General features: G+C 52.6%; 1 protein-coding gene across 1 annotated transcript in view; it reads right to left on the bottom strand.

Annotated features, from left to right (window-relative positions):
• Positions 1 to 14,801, bottom strand: part of MYOM3 (myomesin 3) — a 48,060-nt gene that overhangs the window by 16,079 nt on the left and 17,180 nt on the right. Inside the window, exons 14-22 of the mRNA XM_007121127.4 lie at positions 14,512 to 14,639; positions 11,554 to 11,737; positions 8,863 to 9,037; positions 6,794 to 6,915; positions 6,208 to 6,395; positions 5,847 to 5,973; positions 4,541 to 4,719; positions 1,681 to 1,795; positions 632 to 788 (exon numbers count right to left, since the gene is read on the bottom strand). Coding sequence (XP_007121189.2) covers positions 632 to 788; positions 1,681 to 1,795; positions 4,541 to 4,719; positions 5,847 to 5,973; positions 6,208 to 6,395; positions 6,794 to 6,915; positions 8,863 to 9,037; positions 11,554 to 11,737; positions 14,512 to 14,639 — 1,375 coding nt within the window. The remainder of the gene's footprint in view (positions 1 to 631; positions 789 to 1,680; positions 1,796 to 4,540; positions 4,720 to 5,846; positions 5,974 to 6,207; positions 6,396 to 6,793; positions 6,916 to 8,862; positions 9,038 to 11,553; positions 11,738 to 14,511; positions 14,640 to 14,801) is intronic.

Below are 14,801 nucleotides of genomic sequence, written 5' to 3'. Positions count from 1 at the left end.
CCTGCACCCCAGCCCAGACACCAGCCAAGCCAGTAAGCGGGGGTGGCAGCCTCCTTACACCTCTTTGGGGTCCCCTGCCCAGGGCACGTCTGGCCTGCCACCTTCAATGGTCCTCACTAGCCAGGCTCTCTGGAACAGTCTTCATACTGGCCACATCCCCCAGGCCTGCCTCTCTCCACAGAGCTCAAGTCATCAGCTTTGTCTCCTGCTGGACAGGGCCAAGGCCAGAGCTGCTGGGGGTGGAGGACAGAGACCTGGGGGCACTTGACATCCTAACCCCTCTTTTACTGATGAGGAAGCTGAGGCCAGGGAACTTGCAAGAGCAAGTCACCGGCACTCAGGCTGGAAACCAAGCCCTGAGCGTCTCCTCGGAGGCACCCGCATAGAGGCACACACTTTCCTTACAGAAGAAGGATCTGCAAATGAATGGCACCGTTTCAGCCTCTCCAATGCACTCTCCCTCACTTCTCCCCGAGGTGGCAGCCAGCATCCTTCACGAGAGACCAAGCAGTCCTCTCAAGCTCCTTATCTGGGGGTCCTGCCGGATGGCCTCACCCACGAGCTTCTGCCCACTCATCCGACAATGTCTGGGACCTGTGGACGAGTCGTGCTGCCCCCTCCCCTCACTTACTTGTTAACTTCCTCCTCGACCTTGACCCTCTGTGGGTCTGGCGGGCCCTTGTAGTCCTTGGACCACTGAAACTCCGAGGAGTCGGGGGCCTCGGGGGCTTCGAAAGCCATGTAGATAAAGCCCTCATCATCCACACCGACCTCGATCTCCCGAGCATCTGAGGGCAGAGGATCCAACAATAAACCGGGGCAGGTCCCTCCCCTGCTTAACCCCTCCAGTGGCTGCCCGTTGCTCTTGAAGAAAATAATAAACCCCAGACTCCTCGCTGTGGCCTCCAAGGCCTCCTGTGATCAGGCTCCTTCTCAGCTCAAATGTCACCTCCTCAGACTACTGAGGCTAAAGTAAAGCCCACCCCACCCTATCACCCTGTTTCACTTCCTTTATAGCACTTATCACTGACTTTTTCATCACTCACTTGTTTACTGTTCATTCATCCTGCCCCTCCCCCCAGCAGCGCAGGGACCTTGCTTTCTCATCACTGCCATGTCCCCAGTGCAGTGTGGGTGTCACCAAATACTTGCTGAATGAATGAATAATTAAAAGAATGGAAAAAGAACACACTTTATAGTGAGGAGAGCTGAGTGATCCCATCGTATACTAGCTGAGTGACCTGGTCATTTAACTCCTCTGAGCTACAATAAAATCAGTTCTGAAGTGGGGGCAGTGACGGCTCCCTCGGGGGCTTATTGGGCGGGCCAGACAGTGTAAGGACCCAGCGCAGCCTCTGGCGTACGTGGTAGGAGCGGACCTCGGGAGCCATGACTGCAAGGCAGGCAAAGCCACACGGCATACCTGAAATAAAGTTGGCTATTTTTTTAAATATCCACGAAGAGTTGTATGAGTTTAAGAATGTGGCATATAAAGAATGGAAGACCCATCACATGGAAGGAAACCATATGTTCATATCTTGGGATCCCACAGAAATAAACGAGAGTGTGGACAGGAGAGAAACAGGCAGGAAGGAATGCGGGGCAGGAAGGTGTGGCGGGGTGAGGGCCCAGCAGGCTCTGTCCTCCTGCTGCAGACCAGCGCTCTCCCCCTGCCCCTACCTGGCTTGTCCTCCAGGAGTACGGGGTCGGTGGGCATGGACGGCTGCCCTGGGCCCGCTGAATTCACAGCCTGTACTTGGAATACGTAGGTCTTCCCCGGCTGTAAGTCAGAAACCTGGGGGAAGGGAGGGGGCAAGAGTGAGCACCGAGGATGGCGAAGACCCACCCTTCCTGCAGCCCTGGCCACGGGCTGCAGGGGACCCCGAGGAGGGCCAGGCTGCCCTGGGGGTGGGGGGCAGGCTAGGGGCACATTGCTCTCCTGAGTGCCAGCTTCAGGTGAGCCTCTTCCCTGAGATTGCCTCCCACGCTTGTGATGCCTGGAACTCCACTGCTCGGAACTTATCTCATCAGCAGCCTCTCAGCAGGAAAACCCTCTCTCTTCCTGCGCCGCCCCCACCCGCCTCTCTTCCATCTGTCACCCTAGAAAGAAGCTTGGTGATCATCATCTTTGACATCTTTTTCTTGAGCCCTACACATCCAATCGCCCAAGTTCCCATTTTATTTCCCTAACGTTTCTTGAATGTGGCCTGTTTCCCAGCCACGCCTTTGACTGCAGCTTTATTTCTTCTCTCCTGGATTAGTCCAGCAGTTTCCTAAATGGCGCCTCTGCCTCTAGACCCTTCTTCCCGGTCTCTCTTTCCCTCTGCCAATGTTTCCAAGATGCCAGTCTGAGTACACTGAACTCTTTCAGTGGCCTTCAGGGTAAAGTTCAGATTTCGAGGCTTGGTACCCAAAGCCTTCCTCATCCGTCCATCCTCAGCCTTCTGTCCTCTTCTCTGCGCCCCCTTCACTCCCTGACTCCTCAGGGTCCCCCATGCATCACGTCGCTTCACACCTCCCTGCCTTTGCCCTTGCTGAGCCCTCTGCCTGGAACGCCCTCCCCTTCTCGTGGTCTAGCAACAACAGCTCACCCTTGGCCACTCAGCTTGGACAGATGGGACGAGGCCAGGAGAGGTCTCTTACCTTCCTCCTTGGAGCTCCCAGAATCCCTCGGACCCTCCTTGATTGTACGACACACAGTATTGTAATCGCCTGTTCCCTAAGGACTGTGACTGTAGCTTTTTACATCTACAATCTAGTTCCAGATCTGGCACTAAGTAGGTGTCCAGAAGTGTTGAGTGAATGACTGAGAGTGAATGCCGGCCAACCATCCACATGCAGAAACGGTGCCAAGTCACCGAGGCTCCCCCACCCTGAGCCAGCCTGCCTGAGGAGCTGACGGACCATCCATCTTGCGTGGCTCTCTCGGGCCAGCTGTCCAGCACTGGCCGACTCTACTGTAGGGAGCCGGGCCCCGTGGGGGTGGAAACTGCACAATCTCAGAGCATTCCACGGGCTGAGGCTTGCCCTTCTTCATTTGGTCTGAGATAGCCTTAATGTTATTGTTTCAAAAGGAAATATTTTTATTTTTTTCTGATTATGAAAGAAATTCATGTTTGTTGGAGGAAATATTAAAGCAATAGAAAAGAATATAAAATGAAGGGGTAAGGCTCTCCTGGCAGCCCCATTCCCAGATTTGACAATTTTGTAAGAATCCATTTAGACTTGCAAATGCACGTAAACCATGCAGAAACGTGACATGTGCCATATTCTGCTTGTTAGTATCTTCTTTCCACATTGTTTTGGGCCTCTCAAGCCTGCTTTCTTTCCTCTTGGTGCTAACAGACTGCTAACGTGTGGTCTTGAAACCCACACACCCTCCTGCCTGCTGGTGAAAGATGCCTCAGGAAAATGAGGTGGAGAAAATACTCCCTCTCTCCCTAGAGCTGCAGAAGATAAACTCTAATACACATCACAGAACTTTCCTTACAAACTTTCCTTAAACAAAGAAGGCCTGTGAGACGTGCTGGCTTCAGAGATGGATGCTGTGAAGTCTGTGATCCTGATGAACTGTCTGTTAGTAATTTGTGTCTGCCAAGAATGCTTCAATGGACACCTTTGTTTTCTGACATGACAAATATGTGTGAGCTGTCTTTGTTATGCCAGGAGAGCATTGTTTGCGCTTTCCCTTCTACACGAGTGCAAGTGAAAACAACCACCACGGGTGAATAAAACCAACGATTCTGCTAGATTTCTTATTATCCAAAGAGTTTAGAGTTTGCTTCTCATTTAAATTAAGAAACGCATATATGCCTCTATGTTCATTAATATACAATATGATATACATGTTCTAAATGTTAGCTAACATATAAATATCCTGCTCTGTATTGTGCTTTTTTTTTCTTAGCCACATATGGTGGATATGTTTTTATGTCACAACATACACGTAGCTCTACCTCATTCTTTTTTTTAAAATTTTTAAATTTTTATTTTTCATGTTTTTAGCTCTACCTCATTCTTTATATTATTGCCACTTCTTCAGCTACTGTAGCCTTTACACTCACTGACACTGAGTCCACATTAAGGATACACTGTGATTTATTTAAGCAGACCCCCTACTGATGGACATTTAAGTTGTTTCCAAATTTTGCCTTTATAAACAACGCTACAAGGAGCATCACTGTCCTTAGGTCTTTGCACACTTGACTAATTATTTCTGTACAGTTCAATCCTAGAAGCAGAATTCCTAGCTCAAGGGATGTGCATATCCAAATGCTAATATACCTTGCTGATTATAAGTGAGGTTTTAGGGAGGAGTCTGCGCAGCATGGAGCAGGTTAAGACCAACCGCCGGCCAGACCTACTACTGACTCGCTGTGTGACCCTGGCTAAGCCACTCCCCCTCTCTGGTCCTCTGCTGCCATTAAGTGAGGGCAGTGATCTCTGAGGGTCGTTCCAGCTTTGATGTTCTGTAGTCCTGCCATATCCTGTGGCAGGGAAGGCTTAGGGCGGGTCAGAGGACAAAGGGGCAGGGACTCACCCTCAGGTGGGTGCCAGAGATGGGGTCTGGAGTGACCGGCTTCCATTGCTCAGAGCCTTCCTCCTGGACACTGATGCAGTAGCCTGTGACCGGTCCGGCCCCTTGGTACAGTGGGGGCTCCCACGTCAGCATCAGGGAGGTGGCCCGCACTTCAAAGACCCGCACGCCATACGGGGGTCCTGTGGGAAGACAGGGTAGAGAAGGAGATGGATAGCCAAACGGCCAGCCAGCCAGCCAGGCAGTGGGCGGGTGGCGGGTCAGCGAGCTTGTCAATCTTTCAGTCCCAGCCAGGCCTGGAAGTGCCTGCTCTGGACATGGTGGGGACCTGGCCGGCCTTGGCTTCATGGCAAAGCTTGGTCTGTGTCTGAAATAGAGTTAACTCTTCAAAGTGCGCTCAGTATCACTTCCTCTGGGAAACATCCTTGACCCTCCACATCCCTGTCCCAGACAGCATTAATCTTTCTAATCTCTTTGCCATTTCAGTGTTTAATGTAGAAGCTCAGGGTGTGGACTCCAGAGTCAGATCACTGGGGTTCATGTCCCAGCGAACACCCTTTTTCAGGCTATGGGGACTCTGGGCAAGTTACTTAGCCTCTATGTTCCTGTCTCCTTGTCAGTAAAATGGGAATAATAATAGTTCTTATAAAATAGTGCTGTCGTGAGCATTAATGACATATCTTATGGAAAGTGTCAATACGTAGTAAGTACCCAACAAATATCAGTTGTTTATAACTGTCGTTGTCTAAAGCATCACGCATAGCGATTATCTGCCATTCAGGTAAAGGTTTTGTGAAGAAAACAGAACTGAGCTGAACAGACTGATGGAAGGTTGTCATCCTTCCTTCCTAAGGGGGAGATGAAGGGCTAGTTTGTGAGAAGGCTGATGGCGCTGCGGGAGAGGTGCAGAGGGTGACCAACCTGCCCTGTTTGTCCAGGACTGGGACACAGGACTTGCGGTGGTAATACTGGGAAAGTCCTGGGCACACTGGGACGAGTTGGTCACCTAGCAGTGTGCCTTTGGGGTTTGAGATTGGTCTGTGTTGAGAATCGGAGCTCAGATGGGGTGTTGAGCTAGAGGATAATTTGGATGGGGGTACAGGGCCAGTCAATGGCCAAGGTCAGGGCTCTTGACTTGGCAGAGTTAAGACTGTGTCAGAGGTTACAGGGGGCAGGGGTCTGGGGTTTGGGACCAACAGAGCAAGCTTGAATGCACGGCGAGCCTGGCGGTAGCGGTCATCTTGTTTGTTAGTTTGGGGGAGGGGAGGGGAGGGCAGGTGCTGGGCTTTGGCACCTCCCAGCCGCTCACCTGGCTGAGGCATCGTCCACTCTTTGCACTCAAACAGGTTGCTGGGCGCCGACAGCTCTCCAACACCAGCCCAGTTTACTGCCCGGGCACGGAACGCATAGAAGTGGCCTTTATGAAGGTCACTGACCTTGAAGAGCAAAAACACAGACCGTGAAGGCTGAGGCTGGGGAGGCAGGGGACGAGGTTCACAGCAGGAGGTCTATACGACCTTCACATAAGATTGGTCTGCACTTGACAATCAGCTGGATTATCGAGGCACCAAACCTGAGGCCTCTCTCAGCCTCAGGACCTCCAACCCTGACCCCCGCTCTCCGCCCACACAAATCAGGACCCCAGGCCAGTGGCCGCATCCCAGCCTCACCTTGCACGTCTGGGTGGGGATGGGCTGCTGGTTGACCGAGCGCCAGTCCAGCTCCTCTGAGTCGTGTTGGTCCAGGAAGTAGCCCAGGATCTTGCCCCCTCCACGCCGCTTAGGGGGTTTCCACCCAATGACCATATCATTTTCCCCACAGTTCAGGAGGGCGAAGTCATATGGAGCAGATGGTGTAGCTACGGGGAGGCAAGGGGGTGAGGGCCACTGCTCCCGAAGGGCGGCCGGACTGGGCAGTGGGGCCCGAGGGAGGCAGCGAGCCTCCCCCAGTGGGTGCCCACCCTGCTCTGGGGCACGGATTTAGCCAGTAGCATCCACCGGTAATGCTGACTCAGCGACGTGCAGGGCACCTGGGCCTCCGAGCTGGTCAGACTTCACCCCATGGCCTCAGGCCATTGCTACTTCCTCCCCCAAAGGAAGGGGTGGTCGGGGTCAGCACCAGATCCCCTGAGAAGGCTCCTGCCCCATGGCCTCTGGAGTTGGACCCTCCAAGAGGTGGTCGATAAGCCCCCTGCTCTCTGCTCAGCCCAGGTCTGTCCCCAGAGGTGTGCAGGCTGCACCTGCCCCTTGGACTTACCCAGAGCCTGCTTGACCTTGATGGGTTCCGTGGCGGCTGAGCTCTCCCCAACTCCAGCCTCGCTGACTGACCTGATACAAAACTCATACTCCTTCCCTGTCCTCAGCCCGGGAACTGTAAATCTGGGAGAGAAATGTACAGCTTTCAGGAAAGGCCAAACCAGCAGCATGGAGACACTCCTGAACTTTCTAGAACAGCCTTGTGGGGATAAGTGGCCACCGGCGTGGTAGGACTTGAGGCCTCAGTTCTTGCCTAAAGACCTTGCCCCTGCCCCCAGAGTGATGCCTGCCCCCCTGGAGGATGAGGTCCTTAAGGTTTTAAAGGATGTAGCTGCCAGAGCCCATCATTAAGATGCGAATACGCTGGGAAAGTTACCAGTTGAAGGCCCAGGTAGCCAACCCCTAAACTGAGCAACCTGGTACATCTCTAGGACTTTGGGCCTCGTCCTGGAAACACAACAAATGGCTCTTCTTATCTGTACGGATGCTGTGACGAAAGCACAGAGTCCTTTTAAAGACCTCTGAATTATCAGCCAGAGACATACAAGGACACTCTGGCTTAGAGAAAAATGTCCTCCCATCCTGTCTCTTCTTGATAAGACCCAAATTGTGAACCTCTTTTTTCCCTTTTCACTTATCAACATTTTCCTGTAGCAAATCTTGTTCTACAGGGAGCTTCCCTCGGCCAGTTGACCCCGAGGAGTTGAATGTTGGAATGTCAGAGGGGCCTTTACGGATCAAACCATCCAGTTTCTTCATTTTACAGGTAGGGAAGGGCTCCCCCAGAAGGAGTGGGGTGAGCCAAGAGCACACAGCCAGTTAGGAACACAACCTGGACCGAGCCCGGGTCTCCTGAATCCCAGCGCAGCGCCTGCCCGTTCAGTATTCATTCATTCAGGTCTTTTTTGAGCATCTCCTGTGAGCCGGGTTCTAAGGAGCCCGTGGAACGGTGGTGGACCAGACCCTACCTCCCAGCTGAGCTCCCTTCACACCATCACCCCAGGCAGCACTCCTGGGCAGCAGTGTTTAGCCTCTTTCCAGCCCTGACACATGTAACCGAGGACATGCACACATGTGACGAGGTCTCTGGATGTACCAGAGGACCACGCCACGCCCCACGTGTGACACGTTCTTCCGACATATGCCACTTTCATCACATGACTCTCCCTCAGCCCCTGTCCTCCCCTTCAGGGACGCACATCTGAACGCAAGTCAGGGGAGAGATGTCAGCCTAGGGATAATCCGAGCTCATTTGTCCAAAACCTGATTATTCTCCAACTGGAGAACTTTAGCAGTGACAAAGCATGAGCGCCCGTGAGGCACCGTGTGCCAGAGGGCCACCAGGTCCTGTCCCCTTTTCTGGATGAGATAATCTTGGGGCTCGCAGCCCAGGGTGAGGGGAGCCCACAGGTGTGCTCAGGGCCCAGCCGGTCGTCTGATGGAAAGGGAAGGGGGGTGGGTGTCACCACCTGAGCCCCTGCCCCCACAGAGCCTCAAAACGGAGAGAAGTCATGAGTCCAGAAGCCTCGAGGCTTCTGCCTGCAAGGACCAGGGCCGCCGAGTGAGGAGGGAGACTCAGAGGGGAATGGGAGCGGGATAGGCAAGGCACAGGAGTCTGAGCCGAGGTTCAGAGAGGGCGAGTCTCTGTGCAGGGGTGCCCGGGTGAGTGAGGGGCGGGTGTGGAGCCTGAACCCCAGCCGCCCTGGCTGCACTCTCTGCCTCTCTGTCTCTAAGCTCCTGGAAGGACAAGACCTAGCCAGTCACCACTACCTGCAAACAGCACGCTCCTAGTGAGTGCTTGCCGAAAAAGAGGCTGGCTGGGTCAAGTCCACTTACTAGCTAAGTGAGCTTTGGCAAACTCCTTAACTGCTCTGTGCCTCGGTTTCTTCATCTGTACAATGATAATAGAAATAATAGTCCTAAGTTCATAGGATTGCAGCCAGAACTAAATGACCTAATATATGAAAAGAACTTAGAACAGTGCCCAACGCCCAACTGTACCGTGAATGGCACGCTTCATCATTATTACGGCCCTGCCCTAGTGCAGGAAGGGCGTGGGGGCAAACTCACCTGTTGCCCTGGATGGGTTTGTTGTTAACTGTTTTCCACTCGGATGATCCTGCCTCCCGGGAGTAGATGTAATAACCCAGGAGCTCTGGGCTGTCTTTCACAGGATCCCAGGTCAGGGAGACAGAGGTCTGTGTGTCTCGGAAAGCTTGAACTTGAGTTGGAGGAGGGAGAGTGGCTAAAAATCAGAAGTGTGGACTGAGTGAAGATGCTGAGTTACACGGCTGGGGAGGGGGAGGCGTGTGGGAGAGGCGGAGAGGCGTGCACATGGCAATCTAGGGGGGCACGTGCGTTGCACACATGCCCTGGGGCTTTGGGCAGCTCTTTCCTAGTCCCAGAGGTGTCCTCCAGACTCTTGTATTCTGAAAGGCTTCTCTCATCTTACCTCCAAACATCTCCGCTTCCTCACTAAAATCCCCATTCATTAATCCTTCCTATAGCTCTCTCTCTCTTAGCAGTCACCAGATCTGACAATTTTCCTCAGCCTTATCTTTGAACTCTAGGAAACTTCATTTTATTTCCCTTGAAACTTTAACTTTCATGGCTCCCTGAGACTATGCTCCTTGAGGTAGGGTTTGCCATGATGTGTTAAATGGACAGATCTGGATGGAGGATGGAAGAATGGATGGATGGACGGATGGAAGGATGGATGAATGGATCAATAGACTAATGGATGGATAGGTGGATGAAAGGATGGATGGATGGATGTCAGACACAGGACCTTCCTAGTTCTCTTTTTACTTCTCAAACTCCTTACACATCCTTTTGTGGCTCCCCCTCTTTCTTTTGTCCCCCAATGTGGGACTCCTCCAAGTGTCTGTTCCTTGACTTGCTCCATTTTTCTCCTCTTTTCTCATCTCAAGTGTCCACCTATTCCCATGTCTTTAACCCTCACCTCTCTGCAGGTGACTCCCCAGGCTTTACCTCCAGGCCTGCTCTCTCTCCTGAATTCTAGAGCCTCATCTTCCATTTTTCCCTGGACACCTCTCCTGGTGTTCTGGTGGTGCCTCAAAGTCAACAGGCAAAGGCTGAACCCAGCATCCATCCATCATAAATCCAGTAACTACTGAGTGCCTACTCTGAGCCAGGCTCTGCATTTGGCCCAGGGGAAGTACTGAGAAACAGACTTGGGGTCCTGGGCTCAGGAAGGTGCTGTCAGCAACTTCACCCTCTCAGGTTGAAGACAGTGTGACAGTGGATGAAGGCTGGGTGGCGGGAGAGGGTAGAAGGAGGGCACTCAGGGGCGCCATGTGTCCAGGAGACCTGATTCTACCCCTAGGCAAGAACCTGAGCTGAGGGCATCCATGTATGGAGTAGTACTCACACACTAAAATCATGATTTCAAGACCTGAGGATATGTTGGTGGTATAATGTTAATTTTAAAAGGTAGAATGCAAAGCTCTACATGTGGTTTGATTGGACTTTCAGAAAGATGCATTAGCATGCATGTGTCAAAGGCCAGAGGCCAAGCACCTAGACGCTCACAGCGGTTACCCTTGGTCAGCGGAATCCTGGGGTGCAGGGAATTCTCTTCCCTCCTCCCTTTCAACCTTCCTCTTTCTTTCTCTCTCTCTCTCTCTCTTTCTCTCTCTCTCACTTCTTTTGTATTTTCCCATTTTTGTACAATAACTTCACTTTCACAATACAAGTAAATGCCTTTTCTTTTTTCCTCTCCTCCCCTCCTCTCTCTCTTTTCCTCTCCTTTCCTTCTCCGAACTGTACCAGAACCTTGCCCTAAGGCTGCCTTGTGGTCCAGAGACTGCCCACATCCAATCACAAACCAGTCACTGGCCAGGCCCCTGAGTCAAGACTAAATGTTAACCAAACCAGAATTAAAGAAAAACTCCATTTGCCCACCAACCTATTTGTACTTACTATGAATATATATATATATATATTTCTTTTTTCTACATTATTGAAACAGTACAAATCTAGGACTTTGAAATCTTCCCCAAACAGGCCTTGCAGCATATCAGGCTCTTCTCAGACGGGCAGTGCTGCAGCTGGGTTCCTTAAAGGACTAGTTGGTGACGGCAGCTGCAGGGAACCTTCTGATCTTATCAGAATCCAGAGGCCTGAGCGGAGAGGGGGAACCCCGGGAAGTCAGGACCAGGATGGAGCTGCCGCTGGGAGACTCAGGAAGGAGCCACAGGTGGGGGCGATAACCAGGCCTTCAGAACAATGGGTTTGGCAGGTGAGGACACCAAGGTTTGCAGCTCAGAAATGACCTGCCCAGGCCCATGCTGTGCTGCAGATGAGAGGGGTCCCACCTGGTGAGGCGGAGCTTGGGGTGGGACCAGGGAGAGGGCCGGAGGCCTGCCCAGGGGCTCACTCCTGGCTGCACAGGGTGGAATCAGGCCCTGGTTGGAGACGTTTAGAGCTGAGGGACCACTTGGTCACACTCAGATCCTGTGCTGGACCTTGCTGGATTCTGCAACCTATGAATTGTTGATCTAGAAAAAATGTCTATACTTTCAAGAGCCTCCTGCACAGAGAAATGTATCAATAATTCTTGATGGTCTAAAACTTTACAGGCCTGTGATCATGTTGCTTTTCAGCTTCGTGATAGGTAGAAGTGGTCAAGGACAGAGAAATGGGCACGGCTCTGTCCCTGCAGCCATGGGGTCCCGAGCCCTGGATGCTGACAGCCTGGCCTGGCCTGGCCTGGCCCCATCTCCTGCATCACACAGGTACCTGGCTTCCCCCTCAAGGCGATGGGCTCGCTGGGCTCCGAGGGATCGCTCATGCCGTACTGGTTTATCGCTCGCACTCTGAAGACATACGACTTCCCTTTCTCCAGATCCAAAAGGGCGAATCTCGGGGATTTCACAGGCGTTTCTGAGTTGATGGCCTCCCAGGTGCCACTACCTATGACCGACTGTGACAAGGGAGAGAAACTTGCCTTTGGTTAAGTGGTTGCCTTCCCACATGTGCTCTCACTAACTTCTATCCTTGGCCCGGGCTGTCCCTCAACACCTGAACTCTGGACCCACCTGCCTCCGTGACGTCTCTACCTGGATGCCCATCGAGCATCTCACATTCAACAGCACTGACCCTAGAACTTGCCTCCATGCCAATGCAGCCCACGTCGAGTTGGTGGCACCCGTCCTTTCAGCTGCTCAGGCCAGAACCCTGGGAGCCATCCTGGACTCCTTCTCTCATTTCTCATCCCCCGAAGATGCTCTGTCAACAAACCCAGTTTGCTCTACCTTCAAAATTTATCCAGAGTCCAACCATGGCTTATCACCCTCATACTCCCCTCCACAGCCTTTATCCAAGCCACCATCGTCTCTCACCTGAGTTATCTCAATAGCCTCCTAACTGGTCTGCCTATTTCTACCTTTAACTCCCTTCAGTCTTTTCTCCAAATGACAGGCAGAGGCATCCTTTTACAACACAAGTCAGATCACATCCGTGTCTGCCCAGAACCCTCCCAAGCCCCGCATCTCCCTCAGAGCGAAATTCTCCATGGGTTGACTCCTACCATCTGTCTGGCCACATTCCATGCCTCCCGTTGCCCACTCACCAGGCTCTGTGTCCCCCTGCTGTTCCTTGATGGTGCCAGGCCCAATCCCTGCCTCTGGGCCTTTGCACTTGCTGGTCCCTTTTCTTGGAATGTTCTTCCCCCAGAAATCTCTGGTTTGCCCCTCATTTCCTTTGGGTCTTTACTCAAAACTCACCTGCTCAGGGTGGCCTCCCCAGCACCGCCCCCCATATGAAAGGTCAGCAGCCCCTCCCTCAACACTTCAAATCCCCTCCATGCTTTCTGTCTTTCTCCTAAGCTCCTACCATTAGCAAATGTGCCAAATACTTTTTGGATTCATCTTCTTTGTCATCCATCCCCCACCCCCTACTCCAATCTCAGCTCTGGAGGCAGGAGTTTGTATGTTTTATCCACCACTGAGAACAGTACTGACGCATGAGAGGTGCTCAGGCTATGTTTGTGGGATGAATACGTATGAGTAAATGGATGAATTCTCACAATAACTCTGCATAGTAAGGGTTAATTTCCCCACCAATGAGGAAATTCAGGTTCAGGAAGTTTTGGTAACTTGGCCAAAAGTCACGCATCTAATAGCTGGCATATTTGGGATTTAAGCTCAGGTGTGGGTACCCCCAAACCTGCTCACTCTACACAGCGTCAGGGGCCCCAAAGGCAGCCATAAATCCTGTGTCTCTGGGTAGATAGAGGGTGGAGAGCCGAGGATGATGCAGGTTAATAAGGCAACCAGAGGCCACTTCTGCTGAGTCTGGGTGTGAGAGTTAAAACCTAGAAGCCCTGGGGGGACCCACTGACCCTGCCCTCTCTGTGCTTTTCCCTCCCAAGGCCCACCTGGCCGTCAGTAGCCTAGAACCCAGGTAGGCTAAGAAATAGCTACAAAAACCAAGGAACATGGCTGAGCACCCACTGTGTGCCAAGTTCTGTTCTAAGTCTTGACGTGCCTTAGTTAATTCGATTCTCACATCAACCCTATAAGATGTGCAATTATTATGTCTATTTTATGGAAGAAGAAACTGAGGCACAGAGAGGTTAAATTTCTTGCCCAAGGTCACACAGCTAGTAAGTAGCAGAGACAAGATTAGAACCCAGGCAGTCTGACTCCAAGGTCTTAATCATTATACTCTATAGCCTCACAAAACAAATCCTCCATTATCCATAGCTTTCCCATGTCAGAGAAATAGGATCACCTGTGAATGTGCAGAGAGGCCCATCTGGACAACGAGAGCCAGAGACTCTTCCCTGGAACATTTTTATTCCTTGATTCACTAACCTGTACTGTCCACCTGCCATGTGCCAGGCACCGTGCTGGACCAAGCAAGTAATGAGAAGGTAAACCTGGTGTCTCCCTTTAGGGGGATCAGAGGCAAGAGCATCTCCTTGGGAAGGGTTTACAGTCCCAGGGCTGCGGGCCCTGACTATGTGCTGCTTTTATTTCGTCCTCACAGGGTAGGGTCTCCATTCCACGCTGGGGGAAACTGAGGCTCAGAGAACTTAGCAAAGTAGCTCACACAGCAGAAGTCAGGATTGGAATGGATCTTAACACCATGCTGTTTTTTACTCTGCCACGATGCCTCCCCTCCACTGTGAAATCCATTTCACATGAGCTTCCCCCCTCCCCAGTCTCCTGCCCCTACTCTGCCCCCAGGGAGAACCACCTCCTGGTGCTACCCACCTCCACCCCCCATGCCCTGTATGTGCTGTCCGTCAATGACCCTGGCAGGTGGGCACCATCCTGGCTTCCCTCCCACCCTGGCCTTGGCCCTGGCCAAGGTTAGGTGTTCGACCCAATGTGTGACCAGATGCCAGACAGACTTGGGGTGTGGGTGTACGCAGGACATGGTGGATCTACTGTTGTTATTGTCTGTGTCTCTTAATTTTGTGTATTTCCGTGAACAGCTTCCGGAACTGCCATCAGTGACTGGCCTCTCGGGGCTGGAGGTAACCTCGAAAGGTCATTTAATCCACCCCCCTGCCTCTGTGCAGGGCTATGCTCAAGCCTTCCAGGCAGGAAACTCTCTTCTCTTCAGGCCTCCCCAGGGGACACTGCCAGGGTCTCCCAGCGCCTCCCTGAACACCCTCCCACGTCCTGGTAACACAGTGCGTTTGTTTCTCAGGCCGGCCTGGGGCTGGGGCCCTTGGGGTCTCCGTACCTTCTCCAGGAAGTACGTCAGCGGGGCTTTGCCCTGGGGTCTTGGCTTCTCCCAGCCCAGAACCACATAGGCCTCGCGGATCTCCCTGGCGTGGACATTGGTCGGGGGCGAGGGGATGGTCACGAAGTCTGGAATCAGAGCCATCCGGGGGGGAGATGTGTGGGCCGTCGGAGACCCCAGATCTCAGCCCCTCACTTCATTGAGGAGGGAGCTGGGGCCCAGAGAGGGGCAGGAACTTGCTCCAGTCACCCAGCAAGGCCGGGCGGAGCCAGGGCCAGAACCCAGGTCTC

Source organism: Physeter macrocephalus, unplaced genomic scaffold (genome assembly GCF_002837175.3).
Source record: "Physeter macrocephalus isolate SW-GA unplaced genomic scaffold, ASM283717v5 random_173, whole genome shotgun sequence".
Taxonomy (NCBI): Eukaryota; Metazoa; Chordata; class Mammalia; order Artiodactyla; family Physeteridae; genus Physeter; species Physeter macrocephalus.
Note: the sequence above shows the minus strand (reverse complement) of the source record. Positions and strands in the feature narration are given on the sequence as shown.